At 40.9% G+C, this 24604-nt stretch overlaps 1 protein-coding gene, 1 long non-coding RNA gene and 2 pseudogenes across 5 annotated transcripts; 2 read left to right on the top strand and 2 right to left on the bottom strand.

Moving 5' to 3' along the window:
• The first annotated feature begins 76 nt into the window (after nucleotides 1-76).
• MGME1 (mitochondrial genome maintenance exonuclease 1) lies at nucleotides 77-17698 on the top strand. 4 transcript variants are annotated; one of them, XM_015063236.3, is made up of 5 exons: nucleotides 77-238; nucleotides 881-1463; nucleotides 5719-5935; nucleotides 16496-16628; nucleotides 17024-17698. In XM_015063236.3, exons 2-5 carry the CDS (start codon nucleotides 950-952, stop codon nucleotides 17183-17185), a joined length of 1026 nt encoding a protein of 341 aa, XP_014918722.1. In that variant the 5' UTR covers nucleotides 77-238; nucleotides 881-949; the 3' UTR covers nucleotides 17186-17698. The 4 variants fall into 4 exon arrangements, with proteins under 4 accessions (XP_014918722.1, XP_014918720.1, XP_014918721.1 ...); XM_015063234.3 differs by having other exon boundaries at nucleotides 884-1463; XM_015063235.3 differs by lacking the exon at nucleotides 77-238 and adding an exon at nucleotides 256-546.
• On the bottom strand, nucleotides 1074-8468 carry LOC128311162 (uncharacterized). The gene is made up of 2 exons (XR_008289220.1): nucleotides 7623-8468; nucleotides 1074-1504 (listed from the first exon to the last, which is right to left on the bottom strand). It is a non-coding gene; the product is annotated as an uncharacterized LOC128311162 (long non-coding RNA).
• LOC113602644 (uncharacterized) lies at nucleotides 3626-3715 on the bottom strand (annotated as a pseudogene).
• LOC106967057 (DPY30 domain-containing protein 1-like) lies at nucleotides 9002-16615 on the top strand (annotated as a pseudogene).
• Nucleotides 17699-24604: the final 6906 nt, after the last annotated feature.

Below are 24604 nucleotides of genomic sequence, written 5' to 3' on the forward strand. Positions count from 1 at the left end.
GCGCGATTTGGAGGAGCCCGCGCTAACGCCTGAGAGGAGGGATTCCCCACGGATCGCGGGAGTGTCTATGGCAGTGAAGGAGGGGCTAGCGCGGGAGTAGGGGCTTCGCAGTGCATGCCGGGACCACCGCCCCTTGGGCGGAGCCAAACTCGAGATCCAAGCGCGGGATCGAGGAAAGTACGGGTCCCGAGTGGTTGTCGGCGCTTTGGAAGTTCAGCGAAGTGTGGTGGCTTCAGAGGTACATACCGGTGCCGTGAGCTGGGCTTCTATTTAAGCCTTCTCTTCCTTAAATTCGATTTCCACACGAGGGGCCGCAGCCGTCCAGTCCCCACCCCGTGGTTCCACACGTAGGGCGGAGGCGGAGGCCGCCTTCTGGGGATCACGTTGGTGGGCCCCGCTGACCACCGCTTACCCGCTCGGACCTGGTGGGACCCTTCAGAAGCTCAGTTTCCACGTCTGTAAAACGGTGTCGCAGTAGTACCCACCTTAAAGCGTGTAAGGGCTTAAATGAGAAGTCTCCGCCCGGAATACCTAGCAGAGAGCCTGGTATGTAGGGATCAGTGGTTAACCGTGACCATGGTGGCCGCTGTAGGACGGGCTGGAGCGTTGCTTTTGTGTGTCTCACACACACCTCCCTTTCTAGGCGTCCCGTTTCTTATGATTGAATATCGGGGACGTCTTGCCCCAAGCTGTAGCATTTCACATTTAACAAGTACTGTCCTTCCTGGCAAAGAGAGTCTTTCTTTGGAAATAGCTTTGTCCAAACACGTCGAAAAAGCTTAATGGAATACAATTTGATATGCCTTATGCTAATACGGCTTTCATTTTGGCGGTTTAAATATTTAATACGTTTGGTATCTAATGCCACTTTTCTTTTTAGTAGGAGTGCAAAAATAAAAGGCCCTTAACATTGCAAGTAGACTAGAGGGAAGTGAAAAAGCATCTAAAGATGAAGGCGTTTCAGACCATCTGCCGGCAGCTCAGAAGTTCAAAGGGGTTTTCTGTAGAACCACCGACCCGTGTGGATTTCTCCACTTCCTCTTATTCCTGTAGCCGGAAAAAAAAAGTGAACCCTTATGACGAAGTGGACCAAGGAAGGTATTCTGATTTAGTACAGTCTGTCTTGTCATCCAGAGGCCTTGCTCAGACTCCAGAATCATTGTTCGAGGAGGATAATTTACTGTATGGACCTGTGAGTAAGTGTAAGCCCCCAAAGCAAGATGAGGCGGCAAAAGTTCCAGGAAACTGGTGTCCTCTCTTCAATCCAGAGAAAAGCATGAAACCAAATGCAACAAGTACTCCTACAATTCCTTTGAGAATCCCTTTGCAAAGAAACACGATTCCAAGTGTGACCAAGGTCCTTCAACAGACCATGACATCAGAACAGATTTTCTACTTGGAGAGGTGGAAACAGCGGATGATTCTGGAATTGGGAGAAGATGGCTTTGCAGAATATTCTTCAAGTAATTTTCTCAATCCTGATTCTGTATGGTTACTATGTTTTCTAGAAAATAGAGCACTGGTATCAAAAGAATGAGAGTATTTTTTGACCTGAACTAGTGAGGCGCTACTTTAAAATGATAATTAGCATTAAATAGCACTCTATATTAACTCAATCATGACAGCCCTGTGAAGCATAGATACTAGTATTCCCATTTCACAGATGAAACTGAAGCACAGGGATCAAGTATTTGACCAAATTATGTAGAAAATTATTTTGTTTTAGAAGCTACAAACTTGAGTATTGGAGTTGCCTGTTTTCTCTGATTAAGGAATCAGTCACCTGATAACAATTCTACTTTGCTAGGCATGCTATTCAGAATCTAGGAAATACCCCCTTGCTCTACTTTTCCTCTTTGACATGTAAGTTTAAAGACTGGCAATAAGCTGGAACACATAATTTGTTGTTTAGATCTCGGCAAATTGAGATAATAGATGCTCTTGATTGGTAATTGAAAATAAGTAAACTTTAGCATTCAACTCCTAACTTATTAACTTCTTAGACAAGTGAGGAGAATAGTTTCCTTAAAAACAGGTTCCATTCAAAAGCAAGGTGAGACGAAAGACCATTGGCACAGGTGAACTCTCTGGTCCCCATCAAGATTATATAGTTGTTTTTTTTTGTTAGAGCTATGTTTTACATCGATCATTCCTTAGCCCATGCTTCCCAGAGCAGTTATGTGTACCCCTAGTAGGTGGTACAGAGCACTTCCATTTTTAATTTTAGGAGTAATGTACTTGTTTTTAAGCACCTTAGAAAAAAACTGTGTGTGGGTATCACATTAAACATGTGGTCACATCTGTTAAGTATTTATATAGGTTGTACCTGCATATGGCAAAAATGGTCAAGGTCCTAATCTCTTAGAACATTCCTCAGCTGTGTGGGGCCAAGAATCTATGCAAGGGCCACCTGCCTTTAGATAATAAGTAACAACATCTAAACAATTCTCTTGTTTTCTAAACAAGCAACATAAAAACATCTTTTAATGGCATCTTAAGTTTTTTATTTGTACCACAAGAATTTAGAATTGACGTTGTTTCCACATGGGAAGTTGTTTTTCATTTTCCTTAAATCTGGAATGTCATAGCTGTGGGAATCCTGGAATTACTGAATCAGAAAAGTAAACGCAGAAACCTGCTAGGACTTGTGGGAACCTAGAACTTGTAGTCCTTGGCAGAGTAAAAAAGTGCTCTGGGGCCTCCTTGATAAAGGAAAGGAATTTCTGTTGGGAATGTGAACGAGCTCCACCATCCCAAAGCAGAGAGAAAACTATGGTGGTTTTACGTATAATCAACTTTGTTGATCTAGATTATTACTCGGATGTGTTTCTCAGTTAACTCAGGATCAGTTTTAAGAAACAGAATCAGGGCATTTGGGTGGCTCAGTTAGTTAAGCATCCGACTTCAGCTCAGGTCATGATCTTGCGGTTTGTGGGTTCGGGCCCTGTGCTGACAGCTCAGAGCTGGAGCCTGCTTCAGGTTCTGTCTCCCTCTGTCTCTCTGCCCCTCCCCCGCTCACACTCTGTCTCTCAAAAAAATAAACAACAACAAAAGGGGGGAGGATTGCTTTTTTTTTTCTCAAGGGGGCAATCACATGAAGATTAGTGTCCTGATCCTCTCAACCAATAAAAAAGAAAGGAAGAAAAGAAAGAAAAAGAGCATATCCTAACCCGCTAAATTGATTAATGCGTCAGGAGAGGCAGTTTTTAAGTAGTGTATTGATAAATTCCTTTCCACCTGGTCTTCCCAAAGGCTAGAGCATAGAGAAGTGCCCAGAGCTGGCATTCTGTCAAACATTTGGTCAGTTTCTCAAGCATCAATTTACCTTTTGAAGATTGCCAAGGATAACAAAGTTTGACTTTGATTTATATGTGTTGATCATAGTGGAAAAGATGGGTTTCTTCATTTTTTTTTTGCTACAGTGAGTTTTTAATCCTGCCGGTTCTATCAGTCAGAATCTTGGAGACTCATGGATTTTTTTTCTTTCATTCCTTTAATTTACTGAATGAATACTCTGACTTGATGCTTTCTGCAGTAAATGTATGCCTTTTAAATTTTATTTTGACAAATTCAATCATATTTAATGTTCTGAGCCTTACAATCTTTTTTTCTTTTTAAAAAATTTTTAATTTTATTTAAATCCAAGTTAACATATAGTGTATAATAATGATTTCAGATATTACACTTGATCTTAGCCAAAAGGCCGAGAAGTGATTATAATAATGATTTCAGGAGTAGAATTTAGTGATTCATCGCTTAGGTATAACACCAAGTGCTCATCTCAACAAGTGTGCTGCTCAATGCCCATCACCCATTTAGCCCAACACCCCTCCAGCAACCCTCAGTTTGTTCTCTATTTAAGAGTCTCAGGGCACCTGGGTGGCTCAGTTGGTTAAGTGTCCAACTCCTGATTTCAGCTCAGGTCATATCTCATGGTTGGTGAGATCGAGCACCAACTTGGGCTCTGAGCTGCGGGTGCAGAGCCTGCTTGGGATTCTCTTTCTGCCCCTGCTCTGCTCGTGCTCGTTTTCTCTCTCTCCTTCTCAAAATAAATTAAAAAAAAAAAAGTCTGTTATGGTTTGCCTTTCTCTTTTCTCTTATTTTTCTTTCCTTTCCCCTATGTTTATGTGTTCTGTTTCGTAAGTTCCATGTATGAGTGAAATTACATGTTAATTTTCTCTGACTGGCTGACTTCTGAGCCTTACAATCTAAGGGATGTAATCTAGCTTCTGATGTTCGTTGCCTGTTCTATGTGAAGAACCCAGCCAGGGGTTAAGTCTGCAGTGGAGAATGAGTTTATTTGCTTGGCAGTTGATAAAGTAGGATTTTTTTCTTCCTGTTTTTAACATGTTTGTGTTTTTCATTAAGCTAATGTATAGATGAATACTCTTACCTAGGTTTTAATTCCACTTGTCTTAAATTTCTTGTAGGCCTTTCATATGCTAGTAAGTCCAATTGAGCCAAGTACATTTGGAGTGTAATAACTCAGTTTCTCAGTTGAATTTCATTTAACTCTCCAAGTAATTCCCCAGAAGTGATTCCATTTTTTTTGTCAGCGGTAAAACTGACCTTTCAAAATCCTGGTAAAACAATAGTTGACAAATGTAATATGGTTTTGCTATTACCTTAGTGGATGAGATTGTTTTCCTCATTTTCTATGCGTGTCTCCAAGCATGTATATTTCTTACTCTGCTCCTGTGCGCATCTAAATGATGGTCCCTGATTTTGCCTTCTTCACTGTGCTGTATAACAGACTGGAATTGAACATGGACTCTGGTGCCAAGCTGCTAGTCCACCTTTTTGCTTTGGGGCAAATTAACAGCACTATGTAGGCTTCATTCATTAACTGGGAGTAATGATTCTTCTCTTGCTGGGCTGTTGTGTTTGAAAGTTAAATAATATTTTGAAAGTGCCAAGGCCACTGCTTAGCACAATGCCTTTTCTTTGTCTCCTTCCCTTATCAAGAGTCAAGTGAATACATAGAACTTCTTGGGTTTGTTAAATATGTTTGGTTTTCTTTTCTTGAAAGTGTATGAGGATATGCAGATGTCAAGTCATTATGTTGTATGTCTGAAATGAATATAACGTATGGCAACTATAGGTCAAATTTTTTTAAGCATATGAGGAAAAAAATTCAGAAAAAAATTAGGCTCTTCTTGCCCTAAAAAAAATGCAGAAGAGTGTTACATATTTCTTCTCCTCACCCCCAAGTTCCAAAACATCCAATTTGTTGTTTTTAATTTGTATATGCCTTGATTTTCATTCCTTGCCATTCATTAAGCCTTAGTAAAAGGATTCCCCCACCTGTATTCATTAAGTGTTGATTGTAAAAAGAATTGTGAACAGAAGCAAAGTTCCTTAAATTTCCAATAATTACTTATCACAACCAGTTAAGTTACACTAATGGATACTTAAATTCACAGTACCCTAAACTAGGTGTGGTCCTATTGCCCCCAGATCTTCAATTGTAGCTTTGGCCTAATCCTAGAAATTCTTTATTTTAATGAATTTTATTGTTCAAGCTATTTCAGTCCCTTTGGTTTTCAAAGCGCGATTCTCAGGTTTCACAAGAGGCTGAAATGTGTGTTTTAGGGATTGTCACTTTAAAGGTACTTTATGTAATTTCTAATTTTACTGTTCACAAGTTTGAAGGCATTTGTCTTTTAGTACTAGCTTTGTTCTTATTTGTTTTTCTTTTTCCCCTGATTTTCTTTTCAGACATATTTTTACAAGGGAAACGGTTCCATAAAGCCTTGGAAAGCATACTTTCACCCCAAGGAGACTTGAAAGAGAGAGATGAGAATCTTGAATCTGGATATGTCGAAAGTGTCCAGCATATTCTGAAAGATGTCAGTGGAGTGCGAGCTCTTGAAAGTGCTGTTCAACATGAGACCTTAAAGTATGTAGGTCTGCTGGACTGTGTGGCTGAGTATCAGTAAGTATTAGATTTTTTTTTTTCCATCGAAGTGTGGAGATAAATTAACACAGGGTGGAACTGATGATGCCTATCAAATACTGTTTCTTCCTCTGAATTCCTGCTCCAAGGTGTAGTCTTGTGAAGTCAAAACCTATATGATACGTAAAAGAACTGGGGGCAGGGGGCGCCTGGGTGGCTAAGTCAGTTGAATATCCAACTCTTGATTTCAGCTCAGGTCATGGTTTCAGGGTCATGAAATCAAGTCCTGTGTTAGGCTCCATGCTTTGCACAGAGCCTGCTTGAGATTCTCTCCCTCTGTCTCTCTCTCTAATAAAATTAAAAATTAAAAAAAAAAAAAAAAGAATTGAGTATGGGGTAGGAAGTAAGGACAGATATAGGAGGAAGAGCCTCCTAATTCTTGTAAATCTGTGTTCCAAAATCAAAGTATTTGCTGGAGAAAAGGTATGAGTTTTTAATATCCAGCATGTTCCGCCTCCCCTAAGCCCAAGCAAACTACCAGCTGCAACATCCAATTTGATTCCTGCATTCTGTTTCCCCATTCCCCTAAAAATAGCACCTTTATCTATTGGCCCTGAAAATTAACTCTTTTCCTGGCTTCCAGGCAGTGTTTGACATAGATAGGAACTCTGAGCTTCCTAAAGCTTCCTGTGGTTTTTAAATTGCTGCTCTGTTACTGTTTTTCCCACTTATTCCATATTCCAACGGGAGATATAACCTGCAGATAACCCTATTCCAAAAAAAGGATGCAATACACAAGGATAGGGAAAAACCTGTGAGTATAACTCTTGGAATTCTAGTTAAAATTTGAATTAAAAAAAAATTGACAGAGCATTCATTAAGTCTGGAAACTGTTTAGGCAACCAAACAGTTTTGTGCCATAGCTGCTTTGTATCTGTGAGGAGTCCTATGTGCCTAGAAATTTAATAAGCTATTTTTAGCTGCCCTTTAGATTAACCAAGGCCGCCGTTCGATCAGTTCTACCCAAGGCCTATAAGAAGTTCATGACGCCAAACGCTTAACCGCGCTGTACACAGTGCTGACGTTTGTTTTCTGCTCTTTAAGTGAAAAGCATCAACGTTAAGAATATGAACATTGAACGTTTCTGAAAATTAAGTTTTCAGAAATTTTAAAAACACTTTTTAATAGGTAATATATGCATTTGGTTAATCCAAGCTATTAAAAGTAAATTTCCCATCCCCACTTTTTCTTTTAAAAAAGGTCTTTAATGTGGTAAAGTATATATAACATAACATTTACCATAAAATTCACCATTTTTAAGTATACAGTTGAGTATTATTACATACATTCATAATGTTGTACAACCATCAATACCACCCATCTCCAGGACGTTTCATCTTATAAAACTGAAATCCTGGGCCCGTTAAAGTAATCATTGTAATCTCCTTTATTTCCAGCCTCTGGCAACCACCATTCTACTTTCAGTTTCTATGAATTTGATTGACTACTGTTAAGTACCTTATGTAGGTAGAATCAAAGTATTTGTCTTTTTGTGACTGACTTATCTTTATCCTTTGATACACAATTTTTAAAAAATTTTCCTGTATTTTTTCTTTTGTTGCCTGTGCCTTTGGTGTCACATCCATTAAATCATTGCCAAATCCAGTGTCATTAAACTTGGGCCTTGTGTTTTCTTCTAAGGGTTTTATGTAGTTTTAAGTCTTACCTTTAGTTCATGGATCCATTTTGGGTTAATTTTTGTATATGGGGTTAGGTAGGAGTCCAACTTCATTCTTTTGCATGTGGATAGCCACATTCTTCAGGGCCATTTGTTGAAAAGACTGCCGTTTCTGCATTGAATAAACTTGATACCATTGTCCAAAATCATGTGACTGTGTGTGGTGAGGGTTTATTTCTGGGCTGTCTATTCATTTCTATTGGTATATATATCTGTCTTTATACCAGCACCACACTATTTTAGTTATTATAGCTTTGTAGTAAGTTTTGAAATCAAGTATGGGTCCTCCAGTTTTCTTTTTCAAGGTTGTTTTGGCTGTTCAGAGTCCCTTGAGATTCCATATGGATTTTAGGATGGGTTTTTCTATTTGTGCAAAAATTGTTGTTGAGATTTTTATAGAGATTATATTAAATTTGTGTATCACGTTGGGTAGTATGAACATCTGAACAATATCAAATCTTCTAATCCATGAACATGGTGTATGTTACCATTTATGCCTTTAATTTCTTTCAGCAATGATTTGTAGTTTTCATTGTAGAAGTCTTTAGTCTCCTGGGTTAATTCTCAAGTATTTTATACATTTTGATGTTATTATAAATGGAATTGTTTTGTAATTTTCTTTCCAGATTGTTGATTGTTTACGTATAGAAATGCTCCTGACTTTTCTGTGTTGGCTTTGTATCTGCTACTTTGCTGAATTTATTTATATAGTCCTACCAGTTTTTGTGTCAATTCTTTATAGAGTTTTTTTGTTTAAGCTTATTTTTATTTATTTTGAGAGAGAGAGAGAGAAAGAGTGCATGCATGAGCAGGGGAGGGGCAGAGAGAGAGAGAGAGAGAGAGAGAGAGAGAGAGAGAGAGAGAGAATCCCAAGCAGGCCTCACCCTCAGTGCGGAGCCTGTCATGGGGCTCAATCCCACAGCTGCAAGATCACATCCTGAGCCAAAATCAAGAAGCAGATGCGTAGCCAACTTAGCCACCCAGGCGCTCCTAGAATTTTTAATATAAAAGATCATGTCAACTGCAAACAGAGATAATTTTACTTCCTTTCCAGTTTGGATGCTTTTTTTTTTTTTTTTAAGATTTTTAAGGTTGATTTATTTTGAGAGAGATGTGGCACAAGTGGGGGAGGGGCAGAGACAGAGGGAGACACAGAATCCGAAGCAGGCTCTAGGCTCCAGGCTCCAAGCTGTCAGCACAGAGTCCGACATGGGGCTCGAACCCATGAGCCATGAGATCATGACCTGAGCCGAAGTCGGACGCTCAGCCGACTGAGCCACCCAGGCGCCCCATCAGTTTGGATGCTTTTTATTTCTTTGTCTTGCCTACTTGCTTTGGCTTGAATATCCAGATGCTGTTAAATAGAAATGGTGAATGCAGACAGCCGTGCCTTGTTCCTGATCTTAGAGGAAAACTTTCCAGTCTTTTACCATTGAGTATGATGTTTACTGTGGGTTTTTCATATATGGCCTTTACTATGTTGAGGTAGTTTTTTTCTATCCCTAGCTTGTTGAGTATTTTTTTCATTAAAGGATATTTAATTTTGTCAAATGCTTTTTCTTCATCAATTAAGGTAATTATGTAGTTTTCCTCATTCTGTTAAGGTATATTACGCTGGTTAATTTTCATTGTGTTGAATCATTTTTGCATTCCAGGAATAAAGCCCACTTTGTCATTGTGTATAATCCTTTTAGTATGTTGCTGAATTTGGTTTACTAGTATTTTGTTGAGGATTTTTGCATCAGTGTTCGTAAGGATTATTTTTTTGTAATATTTATTTATTTTTGAGAGAGAGGGTGGGGGAAGGGCAGAGACTGGGGAGACAAAGGATCCAAAGCTACAACAGAGAGCCTGGTGTGGGGCTTGAACTCACAAACCGGACCACGAGATCATGACCTGAGCCAAAGTCAGATGCTTAACCAACTGAGCCACCCAGGCACCCCTAATAAGGATTATTGTTCTGCAGTCAGTGTCTTTGTCTGGCTTTGGTATCACAGTAATGCTGGATTCATAAAGTGAGTCAAGAAGAGTTCCCTACTTTTCAATTTTTGGGGAAAATTGTTGGTATTGGTATTAGTTATGTAAATGTTTGGTGGAATTCACCCATAAAGTCATCAGGTCTAGAGCTTTTATTTGCTAGTAGATTTTTGATTACTGATGAAATCTCCTTACTAATTATAGAGCTATTCAGATACTCTGTTTCTTCATGACTTAGTCCTAGTAGGTTTTATGTTTCTAGGAATTTATTTATTTCATCGAGTTCATCCAACTTGTTTGCATATGATTTTTCATAGTACTCTTCTCCTTTTTATTTCTGAAGTAGTAGTAATGTCCCCAATTTTATTTTTGATTTATGGAATTTGAGTCTTTCTTTTTTTCTAATCCATCTAGCTAAAAGTTTGTCAATTTTGTTCATCTTTTCAAAAAACCAATGTTTAGTTTCAGTGATTTTTTTTTTTCTATTGTTTTTCCATTCTGTATTTCAATTATCTTAAATCTCTTATTTCCTTCTATAAGCTTTGGGTGTACATTTTCGTTTTTTGGTTCCTTAAGTTGTAAGGTTAAGATATTGATTTAATTCTCCTATTTTTTAATGTATTTATTGCTATATACTTCTGTAATACTGTTACAGTATTAAAAGAATGGTGTTCTTTAAGTTTTGGTATGCTGTATTTTCATTTTTATTCATTTCTAAGTATCTTCTAATTTCCCCTGTGATTTTTTTCTTTGGCTGATTGTGTTAATTTCCACAAATTTGTGACTTTTTTTCAAGTTTTACTTCTGTTATTGATTTCTAACTTCATCTTGTGATTAGAGAATATACTTTGTATGGCATCTTTTTAAATATATTGAGACTTATTCTTTATGGCCTAACATATGGTTTGTCCTGGAAAATTCCTGTGTGTGCTTGAAAAGATACATCAGTTGTTGGGGAGCAAGTGCTATATGTCTGTTAATCTAGTTGGTTTATTGTGTTGTTTTAAGTCCTTTATTTCCTTACTTACCTTCTGTCTGGTTCTACCCATTATTGAAAATAGATATTGAAGTCTCCAACTATTATTATAGAACTGTTTTTGGGGCACCTGGCTAGCTCAGTCAGAAGAGCATGCGACTCTTGATCTCAGAGTCAGAGTTCAAGCCCCATGTTGGGCATGGAGATTTTTTAAATAAATAAAACTTAAAAAAGAAAGAAAGAAAGAAATGTATTTCTCCCTTCAACTTTTTTCAGTTTTTCCTTCATATATTTTGTTAGTCTGTTACTAGATGCATAAATGTTTATAATTGTTATATCTTGATGTATTGAACCTTTTATTAAAGACTGTTTTGTCTGGTTTTAGAGCCACCTTTGCTCTTTTTCAGTTATTATGTGCATGGAATATCTTTTTCTGTCTTTTCACAATCAGCCTATTTGTATCTTTGGTTATACTGTGAATCTCTTGTAGACAACATATAGTGGAATCATATGTTTTATCCATTCTGCCAAGTGTAAATGGGGCACCTGGGTGGCTCAGGCAGTTAAGCATCTGACTCTTGATTTTCGGCTCAGGTCATGATCTCACAGTTCATGAGATCAAGCCCTGCGTCTAGCTATGTGCTGATAGCATGGAGCCTACTTGGGATTCTCTCCAAAAATAAATAGATAAACATTAAAAAAAAAATAGTTACAAGGAGGAACTTCTTTCATTTTGTTATTTATTTTTTACATGCATTATAGCTTTTTGGTCTCATTTCCTGTATGTTACAGTCTTCTTTTGTGTTTTATTTCCTTTTTTGTAATGAAACATTTCAAATCCTTTCTCATTTCCTTTTGTGTATATTCTATAGCTATCTTCCTTTTGATTACCATGGGGATTACATTTAACATCCCAGTTATAGTGCTTTGATTTGAATTTATACCAATTTAACTTCACTGGCATACACAGACTATGCTCCTTTGACAGCTCTGTCCCTAACCCTTTCAGTTGTTGATATCACAAAATTGTCTTTATATATGTGCGGTTGGCGGGTTAAGGTTAAGAGTTAGAGAGGGAGTCAACATACCATCAAAAGTACCTTGGAACATGTCTAACTCGGGGTCCAGTAGAAGTGGCAAGAATTTGCCTAGTGGATCCAATACAATATGTAGTATTGGGATTGTAATTACAGGTGTAAGGAAAATGTAACCATGGAGCAGCTGAGACAAAAGAAAATGGCCGGCTTTGAGCATGAATGAGAACTAGCTCCAATGGAGCCTGAAGTGGGGGAGAGACTTAAGTAAAAGGAGCTCATGTTTCAGCAGCAATAGCTGATAGTTCAGCTGGAGTTGGAAATGCAAGAAAATGAACAGGAGAACTGTAGAGAGCTCAAGAACAATTAGAGAAGGAGATGAGAATGTGTATAGAAAATAAGAGTGAAGATATTTCACATTCAGAGGATAGATACAGCAGCCGACCCGGAAAACACAAGTTGAAATTAATGATCTGTATGGGACACCTCACTTGAGCAGAGTGGAAGAACATGATGAGCCAATGCTATCTGATGTTTCATTAAATGTTGATCAAGATTTGTATGATCAACCAACCTGAGAAGAATAAATTTGTCTGCTTGCTTCAAGTTTTTTGTTTTAAACTGTAGAAAACAAAGTGGAGTTACAAACCATTGTTACAATAATACTTGCTTTTATAATTGCCTGTGTATTTACCTTTATTGAAGTTTTTGAGCATCTTTAAGACCAAAAAGGTCTTTGGCTAGATCTGCTATCACATCTTTTTCAGGGACAATTTATGTTGATTTCTTTTTTTCCTCTTTGAATGGGCCATACTTTCCTGTTTCTTTGTATGCTTTGTGACTTTTTTTATTGAAAACTGGGCATTTGAATCTAGTATGTAATTCTGGAAATCAGGTTCTCCCTCTACCCCTGGGTTTGCCAGATTTTGTTCATTGTTTTTATTGGGGGTGGTGTTGTAGGTTCTTTCCTAAGGATCAGTCTGAGGTATAAACTTAAGGTCTTCTCAGGTCTTTTCTGAGCCTGTGCCTCTCCCTGGACATGCACAGTTACTGTCACTTTTTAATTTTCCGCATATATGCAGTTGCTTTTGGATGTTGTAGTCTTTAGCATCTAATTCCCAAAAAGGAAAAAAAAAATGAAGGGGTGGAAAAAATGTGCGTTGGCCCTTTAAATCCCCAGGAAGTCAGGCAGGTGGAAGGAGAGGGGCTTGCAGCAGTGGGTGGAGTTGCAATAACAATAGCTACCCTCCTCTTGTCTACACCTCTGTGAACAGAAACTGCAGTCGGTGTTGATAACACATCAACACGGAGAAGGGGTCCTTTGTGTCCCTTCCCATTCCCACGAGCCATGTACACCCTGCTCCAGGATCATGTGCACAGCTGCCTGCCTCATGAGGAGGAGGGGGATGGGTAGCTGCTAAGAGCTGAAATTGACCAAAATTAACCACAGTTTACCATCCAAGCCTTCAGTAGCCTCTGGATTTCCAATAATTGGATCAGACAGATTCTGCCATTGCAATTGTTGTCAAGGTGGGCCTACAGATTTCTGGTGCGTCCTACTCTTCCATCCTCCTAGAATCCTCTACCCCCATCCTGGTTTTAACCTTTGGTTAAAAGTTCTTGTGATCCTGAGATATTTTTATTATGACTGCATGCACTATCATTGGTCCCCACCCCCACTTACTAACAGTGCCAAACCCTGCTTTTTTCATTCTGAAAACATTCTAGAGATCCTTATTAGAGTTTATATGATCTGCAACATCCTTTTCTCTTTTAATAATTTTCTACCACTCAGAATTAGCAGTTATTAACACTTCGTCACATCTGCTTCCAATTTTTTTTAAATATAACATAAATTAAGCTCGCATCACCTATAACCCTCTTATCTCCTCTCATAGACCCCTGGCCAAGGACAATCACTGTGATAAGTTTGCTACTGTGTCCTTCTAGGCTACTTCCTATATTATTTAACACACCCACAACACTGTATAATGCATGCACAGGTACACTGCCAGTCTACTCTGCATACAAACACCACTGTGTATTGTTACATACATGTCTGTAATAGTCACAATACAGAGAAGCTTCTGGATATGTCTTATCACAAAGCTGGTAAGATACAAGGGTCGAGAGCCAGGCTGGCTGGGTTTCATTTCTGGCTTTTCATCTTAACGTTAGGCTAGATACTTAGGCTCTCTGTACTTCAATTTGTTCATCTGTAAAATAAGACAGGCGCTGGGTGGCTCAGTTGGTTTAGCGTCCAACTCTTGATCTCAGTTCAGGTCTTGATCTCAGGGTTGTGTGTTCAAGACCGGTGTTGGGCACCACACCCAGCATGGAGCCTACTTAAGAAAAAAATAAAATAAGACAAAAGATAGGATCTACCTCATAGAGTTGTTATAGAGACTAAATGAGACATTCTCTGTATAGTACTTAAAATGAATACTATCAGTAACTGTTAGCATGATTATTTTGATCTTGTTCTCTGTTTTTAACTTATTTGGTATTCCTTTTTACTAATGAACCACATCCATTTCCCTGTTGGGGAAATTCAGGTAATTTCTAGTTTTTCACAATCACGAACTGCAGCAGTGAGCGTGTCTCCTTGTATACGGTTGTGAGAGTTTCTCTAGGCAGGCGCACAGGTTCATTTGCTGGTTTGTTCTGGTGGATGATATATACAGTTAGTCTGAAGTAGGCCTGGATATGAATACTTAAATTTTCCAGGCATTTGTCACTTTTATGACATTTTCCCAGGCATTTATCCCCAGGGTATCAAACCATTCTCTCCAGCAGGTACCTAAAGAGGAAATTGCTGTGTTAAAGGGTATGTGCATTGTAAGTTTTCCCAGATGAAGGTGTGCTTATTTCTGCACAGTTTTAATGACACAGTGTTAGATATAATTTATTAACATCGTATCTCATAATTTCAGTCTGCATTTCACTTAGGTTAGACTGAACATCTTTTCATTTGTTATGAACTGTCTTTGTTCAGTTTTAATTTGGAGTTATACTACTAAAAATCTTTTCCACATTATTAAGTTCTGCAAGTTATAGTATGAAGTATGTTTTGCAAGAGACAGTGGTCCATATCAGAAATCTTTATTTTAGGGTATTTTGGTTGCTCCAGGTTGAGAACTGAGGTTCTGGGGTTACTGGGGCCCTCTCTTCATTTGCATAGATTATAATTGTTTTGTAATATTACAAAGTTTGACAGAAATAGTAAAACTACCTCTAGACCTGCACTATCTAAGAGAATACCCAGTAGCTACATACGGCCTTTAAATACTTAGTGTGGCCAATCTCAGCTGAGGTATGCTGTAAATGGGCAAAGTAGGTTTCAGTGACTTAGTACAAAAAAGAAGGTATGGTATCCCATTAATAATTTTTTTCATATTACATAATGAAATGATCAAATTTGGGGTATGTTGGGTTAAATAAAACATTAAAATTTCACCTGTTTCCTTTTTTCTTTTTTGATGTAACTACTAGAAAATTTGAAATAACACGTAGCTTGCATTTTATTTCATTTAGACAGTGCTACTCTAGGCTGACTTATAAATACATTGCATAGGTTGTAACTCTAGAGCTATGGTCACAGGTACGTAACATGCATGCTTTGTACAACATCTCCGTTTGGACAGCTGGTTTTGAAATTGAAGTTATGAAGGGCCCCTGGGTGGCTCAGATGGTTAAGTAGCTGACTCTTGGTTTTGGCTCAGGTTATGATCTCACAGTTTGTGAGTTCGAGCCCCACATTGGGCTCTGTGCTGATAGTGTAGAGCCTGCTTGGGATTCTGTCTCTATCCCCCCCCCCCCCCCCCCACTCGTGCACACTCTCTTTCTCAGAATAAATAAAATTTTTTAAAACTTGAAGTCATGAAAGATTGAACAAGTAGTCACCAGCTGTCAGTCTACTGTCCCTGTGATCCTTCTGATCTCTGCGTTTGGCAAGTGTAAAATCCTACCAGGAGAGGGGTAATGGGGAGAATGCACTGGTTATTTGACTTTCTTTAGAAACTGGCAGGAATTTTTCCCCCCAATATCCCTACTAGGAAGACCCCCTGCCCTGTGTGTAAACTTTCAGGGCAGGGACCAGGTCTTCTTATCTGTATCTCTGCTTATAGTTGGTGCCTATTAAATGCTAACAGATTTTAGCCCCAGCTTTGGTTTCTGAGCAAGAGGATTTCTGAAGCACTATGCTTCATCCTTTATGATGGGGACTTTGCTACTGATCTGTTGTGCTTCATCAACTGAGATAGTGATAGAGACATAGTTTCAATTCCCCTGTCAACTGTTAAAGAAAAGGAAGCCATGAGGGTCCAAAGGAATTTCGAGAAAGTTTAGAAACTAGAACTGTGGAAAAGTCCCCTAGCACTTCCACATGGGCCTGCCCCTGTCGTTGTCAGCCAGGTACTTCAGGAAGCACTTCCCATCACACCCCTGGCAGGCCTGTCACTGAGCTGAGTATAGGGCTCATCGGAAAGAGAACATCACACTTCTCTAATCCTCAGAAGTAGAGATCAGGGCAGCTGTCTTTTTGAAAAGTGGAGAAAGGGGTGCCTGGGTGGCTCAGTTAAGCGTCCGACTCTTGATCTTGACTCACTCAGGTCATGATCTCACAGTTCCTGAGTTCAAGCCCCGCGTCAGGCTCTGTGCTGACAGTGCGGAGCCTGCTTGGGAGCCTCTCACTCTCTGCCTCTCTCTCTCTTTCAAAATAAGTAAACATTAAAGAAAAAAAAATTTTTTTTTTAAAGAGAAGTGGGGAGAGGTCATTGAGTGATAATAAGCTATACCTGAGAAAAAGGCTTAACCTATTAGGGTTTCTCAGTTTGGACGGTTACCTACTAAGACTTCCTTTGGTTTCTCTTTAGGGGCAAGCTGTGTGTGATTGATTGGAAGACATCGGAGAAACCAAAACCTTATATCCGAAATACGTTTGACAACCCGCTGCAGGTTGTGGCCTATGTTGGTGCCATAAATAATGATGCCAACTACAGCTTTCAGGTCAGGACACTGCACCTCTGCTTATGTAAAGCCTTGGTCAATGCTTATGTATGGCTATTTAACTCCTTATGATTTTTATTCTGTTTGTGTCCCACTGTTTACTCCATTCCTTGTCCTTTTACCACCTTAAGAAGCACTTCCCTCTGTTCCTGAGCTTTCTGTCATTGCTAATAGTGCTTTAGTGTTTACAGTCCATTCTTGGATATCTTATTTGTCATCTTTGTGTTCTTATGTATCCTGATACAATCTTTCATCAAAAACCGTTAGGAGATATTATTGTATATTGTATTATTGTAGATTGTTTTGTTCTGAGTTTGCCCTGAAGCAAGACAGAAATGAACATCAACTCTGGCCCTACCGTATAAATACTGGAACTGCCCTGTGTTTCTTCCTAGGTTCAGTGTGGCTTAATTGTGGTTGCCTACAAGGATGGATCCCCTGCTCACCCCCATTTCATGGACTCTGAGCTCTGTTCCCAGTACTGGGCCAAGTGGCTTCTTCGACTAGAAGAATATACGAAGAAGGAAAAGAACCAGAATATTCAGAAACCAGATTAGAGGACAGGACACTGTTTGGGAACATTGAGTAGTTCCTCACAGTTTGGGAAGATACATTGTTATTTACTGTAGAGATGTGACAGGATCTAAGAGCTTCATTACACAAGTGGAAGTATTTGTTGAAATGTAGTACAGCCAAAAAGATTGAAAAGCCAGAAGAGTTTAGATTTTAAACGTTGGACTTGAGCATATAAAAAAAAAAGCACAAGGAAGTAAGGTCTGTCACTTACCTGGAAAAGGGCAAGCAGGACTCACACAGCATTGGTGTCCCTTGGACTCCCCCAGCAAACTTTCTGTTATCCCAAGGAGGATGCCCAGTCTTTGAATTGAGATTGGAGAGGGTGAGGCTTGGTGTGCAAGAAGTTCCCTCAGGGTACCCTGGGAGGGAAGGGGCCACACGCCCCCAGGCTATGTGTGGGGTGGGGGGAACTTGCATCAGCCAAGTTCTACTGCCAGTGCAGCCTCCTAAAACTGGTTTTATATATTGAAGTTTTCTTTTCTTTTTTTTTTTTTTTTTTTTAATTTATTTTTAAGACAGAGAGCATGAGCAGGGAAGGGGCAGAGAGAGGGAGACACAGAATCTGAAGCAGGTTCCAGGCTCTGAGCTGTCAGCACAGAGCCTGACACAGGGCTCAAACCCACGAACAATGAGATCATGACCTGAGCCAAAGTCGGACGCTCAACTGACTGAGCCACCCAGGCGCCCCTGAAGTTTTCTATATATTTCATTTGGGGAAAAAAAGCTTCCTTTTAACTTTTTTGGAAAATAAATATGTGAGTCCTTAGCCTCAAATAAGCATTGCTCTCTGGGAAGATGGAGCATCATTGCCAGTCCCCCCTAGCATACACTAAATAACTCCCACAGGTATCCAGACCCCAGTCTGAGATGCGTAACTATAGATATTTTAGTAGCTTTATCCTGGTTTGAGTCAGTGAACCATGTGCACAGAGAAAAAGTATCATTTGTGAGATTTTTCAGCTAGGGAGAACAATAATCTAATTTTTCTGTGTTTGATAAGTAATAAAAATTATTAGTTGTCACTGGGATCAGGAAACTTGAATAAATGGCCAGTGTAGCTTTGGGGGAAGGTTCCCTGTTTTATGGGATGGGTTAGCATTTGAGTGACAGCTGTGGTCTTAAAATAATAGGGTGCCAAAATCACTTTTTTCTTAGCTGTTAATTGTAAGAAATAAAATACAAGATGTGAGTAAAGTAATGAAGCTTTTGTTTCTGTTTCTTTTTATTTAGATTTGTGTGTTTCTAGAGTAGTTTCATAAACCTGGAAATTGTTTAGATTTGGTTTTAGAAGTTCAGAAATCACAATTTTTTTTTAGGTTTAATTATTTATTTTGAGAGAGCACGAAAGGGGTAGAGAGAGGAGAGAGGGAATCCCAAGCAGGCTCTGCACTGTCAGCGCAGAGCCAGGGCCCGAACTCACAAACTGCAAGATCATGACCTGAGCCGAAGTCAAGGGTTGGACGCTTAACTGACTTGAGTCACCCAGGCGCACCCAGAATTCACATGTTTGCTACTGGCTCAGTAGCTTTGGTATGTGTTCTCTGTAAGTGCACACAAGAAGGAGGTGCTGTCCACCATGGTCACCTGGCAAGGAAAGTAAGGTTCAGGTAGGAGAGAGGAGGGTTGAGGGAGACCTTTCACTGACTCGTATATACACCTCTGCATTCTTTCCAAGCAGCAGATATTCATGTAGCCTGTCATTTCCAAAATGAAAAATCAAGTGAGATAATTAAAAGTTGTAACAGATTTTGCCACACTGTGAGACCAGGGCCCAGCAAGACTTCATTTTAATACAGTTCTCTTGGGTTACTATAAATGCACCTTGGACCTGTCACTTTGCATCAAGAATCTCCCGAGCTAATGGCACGAAGAGTTCCATGAAAGACTCAGAGTCTGACCAGGCAGACGGTTCTATGAGAACAATGAAGGTTGATCCCTGGGCAGGCTTCCCTGAAAGACCCAGGGACACACCAGTTCCTCACTACAATCCTAATATTCCTCAGATGTCACTACTTCAAGAAGTCGCAGTCCTCTTGAGAGGGAAATGTCAATGAAAGTTGTTTTCCCCACTAACACATAGGAGGAGAAAGCCAAATCTGCGTTTCTTAACTAGATAATTTTTCAAGAATTACCATCTATGGGGGCACCTGGGTGGCTCAGTCGGTTATACACCCAACTCTTGATTTTGGCTCAGGTCATGATTTCACCGTTTGTGACTTTGAGTCCAGCGTTAGGCTCCGCACTTAACAGAGTGGAGCCTTGCTTGGGATTCTCTCCCCCTCTCTCTGCCCCTCCACTACCCGCGCATGCTCTCTCTCTCTCAATAAACTTAAAAAAAAAAAAAATTACTATGTATGTTACTGAACTGTGGATACCACTTGTTCCCCTAAGTGATATGGCATATTTAACTCCAGTGAAATGAAACAAGATTTGTGATGAGGGATTCTCTGATTGAGGATGCTTAAAATATTTTTAAAAGGAGGTATAAATTGCTTTTGTGAGGAGGCTTCCTTACAGTACAGGACACAGTATTACAGTCTTCGGCTTTGAGACAATCCATTAGGTTCAAAGCTACCCACATAGCCTTCTCCTCCGTAATTTACATTCTTAGTGCACTCAGCTGCTGACAAAAGGTCCATGCTGGTACTAAAAACCAATTTTCAAATCTTTCTAAAATTATGCCTTCTGCCCTCCCCGTCCCCACCCCCAGACCTGGCCTCTTGCTCGGAGCCATTATCCCTGTTTAATCTGAGAGCATTAACCTCTATAAACCTATTATAGTTCTAGGAAAACTTGTCAACATATGACCTGTGGTTTCATATGTGTTGACTCTGGTAAATACAGGAAGAGGGTTAGTTGTAAGTCATTGTGTTTCTAGGTAACCAGTTTGCCTACTGGCTTTAAATGGAGTTGGAGGGAGGTAATTTGTTGGAATCACTGTGTCTTTCCACCTGAGCAATTAAACATTTGATTATAACCTGCCCTCTGCCCCCCCCCCCCCCCACAAGAAACAGTGAAGCAAGGGAATAGTTTGAACTTTAAAAGAAACACTTCAGGGGCGCCTGGGTGGCTCAGTTGGTGGAGCGCCCGACTCTTGGTTTCGGCTCAGGTGGTGATCTCATGGTTCCGGAGATGGGACCCATGAAGGGCTTTGCGCTGACAGCAAGGAGCTTGCTTGGGATTCATTCTCTCTCTCTCTCTCTCTCTCTCTCTCTCTCTCTCTTCTCTTCTCTCTCTCCCTTGCTGCCCCTCCCCCGCTTGCATGCACACACACTCTCAAAATAAACTTAAAGAAAAAAAATTTTTTTAAATAAAAGAAACAAGTTGTTTGGAGCTGGTGCCCTAAAGAGAACCGCTGTCTTAATCACTAAGTACAAGTTAGAACTGACTCTCCCTGTCTCCCTCTTCCCTCCCCTCTTTCCAGCCTCAGAGTCCTGCACCTTAAGCAAAAACCATATGCTGCTGCCGCTGGAAGTCTCACCTTCGGAACCTCTTAGGTGATTTCTACTCTAGAAGGGAGCTTGAGAAAAGCTCTCTGGGGAGATGTCCCTGATGGACGAAAAGGTTTGTGTGGTGGCTTGACAACAGCAGTTATCAGGCTTGAGGATTGCATTTATAAAGATCCAGTCATAAAAAATGATATTCTGGATCAGGCTAGGCTTTGAGCTTTTGCCTCTTTGCTCAAGAGACAGGTAGGTTAGAGAGAAAATAACAGAGCATTACAGATGACTTTAAAAGCCCTTGTCTTTTTGTTCCCCAAATCCCATTTAACCTTGCCCCTGAGACACCATCGTAAATTTGGTATATATCTTTCCGGTGTGTCCTTTTATAGTTTCACTCCCCTTGTTGGTCTCAATGAATAATATACAGTTTTGCTTCCTCGTTTTGATTTTTGCTTACTTTATCTCAGTATTTGATTTTGAGATGCGTACCGGTTGACCACTTCTAGGTCTAGTGCATGGCTTTAACAGCTCTGCAGCATTCCCTCGTGATTTATTGTCTCCTAATGCACTGTTTAGGCTAACAGACACTGCTGCAGTGGATTCCCTCCTATATGTGTGTGGTGTGTGTTTCCGGGTGCACACGAGGCACGTGCAGTGTAGTGGAAGCAGGTCGAAGGTTGGGGCTCTGCCGCTTAATAGCTCTGTAACCTCGATCAAGGTGCTTGACCTTTGTGTGCCTGGATTCCTCCTTGGTAAGTTGAGGGGGGGGGGGGGGGGGCGGGGACGGGAGAGTTGTAAGGAGCAAATGAGGTAAGCACTTAGGGCAGAGCCTGGCACATAGTGGGGACAAAGTAAACGTTAGCCGTCATCGTCATAATCAGATGATCAAATCTCCGTGTGTCGTGGCTGGGTCACATAATGTGCACAGCATGAACATTACCGCCAAATTCCTCCAAAATAGTGCTATCAACTCACTCTTCCACCGGTGCTTTCTGAAATTCCCTGCTGTCCCACACATTCACTAACCCAAGAGTTTTAGGACTTTTTTGTGCCAACATGATGGGGTGAGAATAGTTACTTTTTATTTTGAACAGCGTTATAGTTTGAATAAAATTTGCTTTAAAGCGGGGTTGCCATCTAGTGGTGGGAAAAGCAGACTGCAGTTATGTGGCACAAGCCAAATACCGGTGAACCTACCTGTATCTTGGGGTTCATTTAGGCATTTGCATCACTACCACAGGTCTAGTTGGAATTGAGGCAACTGTGTGAGGGTTCTTCTGTTATCTTTCCCCACTTTTAAGCAGCTCATGATTTTTCTCCTTGTCTTCTCCGGCACAGCAACATGGAGACCTGTCTGTGCAACCCCGTGCGTGTGGCCTCACAGCCCAATGAATCTGGGTCACTGGCTCAGAAAAGAGGAGTGAGATAAATTAGGAACGAGGCTATTTACAAACTGGCAGGAGACTGTGGCTCCCAGCAGGGCGGGCTTTCCTTGAGCGATCCTAACCTCCCCCCTGGGCAAGTGGTCAAGTAAGCGCCTGCATCAGTCTCCTTCCCTCAAACCACCACAGAGGGCTGACCAGGGTCCCAATTATCGCCCTTCCAAATCAGGTACTTGGACCGTCTGCTGTGAAGACTTTTAAAATCATAGCCTACAAAGATTTAAGAGCGTGTGACAATGTTAGTGGTTAATCATCAAAGGCATAGGTACATTTTTAAAGATCTGTACAAAAATGTTCCATGAAAGATAAAGGTATAAATAAAGCAATGTTACTGAAATGTTATATAACCTTAGGCATTTAATCAAGTACTGTTACTAAATTAATGGGATATTAAAAGAGAAAGTCTCAACAAGCAGCATAGGTCAGCTGCGATTAGAAACAGCCACTCGGGCTGATCTAGACTGTCCCTTAGCAGCAGGTTCATGCCCATTTCCTTAAAAAAAAATTTTTTTTTTAATGTTCATTTTTGAGAGACAGAGAGAAAGAGAGTGCAAGCAGGGGTGGGGCAGAGAGAGAATCCGAAGCAGGCTCCAGGCTCTGAGCTGTCAGCACAGAGTCCAACACGGGGCTCAAACTCACAAACGGCCAGATGATGACCTGAGCCGAAGTCGGACGCTTAACCAACGGAGCCACCCAGGTGCTCCCAGCTCACGCCCATTTCTAAGCTGTTATTTTGCAAATGCCTTTGCCTCAAATAACTTCCCTTCCTCCCTTTGTTCAGCCAGATCTTAATTTTCTAAGTGTTCGGGTCTAAACCCAATCCTCCCTCAAGTCTTCCCAACTCCGCAAGAAAGAAGATGCCGTGGTGTCAAAAGCAGGGGCCTCAGCATCAGGCAGACACCGAATCCGGCCTGCTGCCTGTTTCTGTACAGTCTGTGAGCTGAGGACTGTTTTCACATTTGAAATGTTTGACGGGTGCCTGGGTGGCTCAGTCAGTCAAGTGTCTGACTTCGGCTCGGGTCACGATCTCACGGGTTTTGAGTTCGAGCCCCGGTGGGCTCTGTGCTGACAGCTCAGAGCCTGGAGCCTGCTTCGAATTCTGTGTCTCCCTCTCCCTCTGCCTCTCCTCCACTTGTGGTCGGTCTGTCTCTCTCTCAAAAGTAAAATGTAAAAAAAAAAAAAAAAAAAAAAAAATTGTTGAAATGTTTGAAAAAAGTCACAAGCAGACTATTTAGTGACACGAGAAAACTATAAAAATTCTAAATTCATTGTCTAAAAATAAAGTGTTATTGGAACACAGCGGCACCCACTTGTTTTTATATTGTTTGTGGCTGCAGAGTTAAGTATTTGCAACAAAGGCTGTAGGACCTGCAAAGTGTGAGGTATTTGTTATCTGGGCTTTTACAGAAAAATGTTGGCCGTCCCCTGGTCTGGATGAGAGAGAGCTGATGGTGGCTTGGGCAAGAGAGGTGGCAGGAAATGCCGGGCAAGAGCCAGATCCGAGATATACTTTGGGAGCCTTGCCTGGCCATTTGGATGAGCAGGGTGAGGACAAAGTATAAATGAAGGGTAGCTCCTGGGTTCGGGGCTTGAGCAGGTGGGTGTCATTTGCTAGAATAGGAAAGATGAGAGAGAGAACAAACCAGGTGAAATCCTAGCTCTTCCCCTTGCCGACAGCATCATTAGCTCACTTTGCTGTTACAAATCACCCCGAAATTAGTGGCTTCAAACTTATTTCTCCTGAGTCCGAGGACAAGCTTGGCACTTCTGGTCTGGGGACCGAGCTGAGGTCGATCTAGGGTAGCTCAACATCAGCCGGGGCCACGGAGATGCCTGGCCCTGCACCTCCCATCCTCCAGTGGGCTAGCCTGGGCTCGCTCAGAAGGCAGTGCCGGAAGGGGTTCCCAGGAGCTGCAAAAGAACAAGCTCCAGTGCACTGTGCTTTTCAAGCCTGTCCGGGTCACATTCACTGAAGCCCCAGTTCTCAGGAGGTGGGGGGCCATTAATTCCATTCATCACTTCTTGACGAGAAATGCCAAAAAGTCACACTGCAAAGGGGTGTGGATCCAGGGAAGGGAATAACTGGGGGCATGTTTACAATCTACCATGCTGATGGTGTGACTCAGGCAAGTTACCCAAAGTCTTTGGGCCTTGGTTTTCTCATCTGTAAATAGGCAAGACAACGACTTCATAAAGTTTTTATAAGGATTAGAAATAACAAATGTAGGGGTGCCTGGGTGGCTCGGTGGGCTAAGTGTCTGACCTGATTTCAGCTCAGGTCATGATCTTATGGTCGTGAGATCCAGCCCTGCCTCTGGCTCTGCTGCGGAGCCTGCTTGGGATTCTCTGTCTCTGCCCCTCCCCCACTTACCCATGCGGGCACACGCACTGCTCTCTCTCCCGCTGTCTCAAAAATAATTTTTAAAAATAACAAATGTAGGGGCGCCTGGGTGGCGCAGTCGGTTAAGCGTCCGACTTCAGCCAGGTCACGATCTCGCGGTCCGTGAGTTCGAGT

The sequence above is a fragment of the Acinonyx jubatus genome, chromosome A3, assembly GCF_027475565.1.
Source record: "Acinonyx jubatus isolate Ajub_Pintada_27869175 chromosome A3, VMU_Ajub_asm_v1.0, whole genome shotgun sequence".
Classification (NCBI taxonomy): Eukaryota; Metazoa; Chordata; class Mammalia; order Carnivora; family Felidae; genus Acinonyx; species Acinonyx jubatus.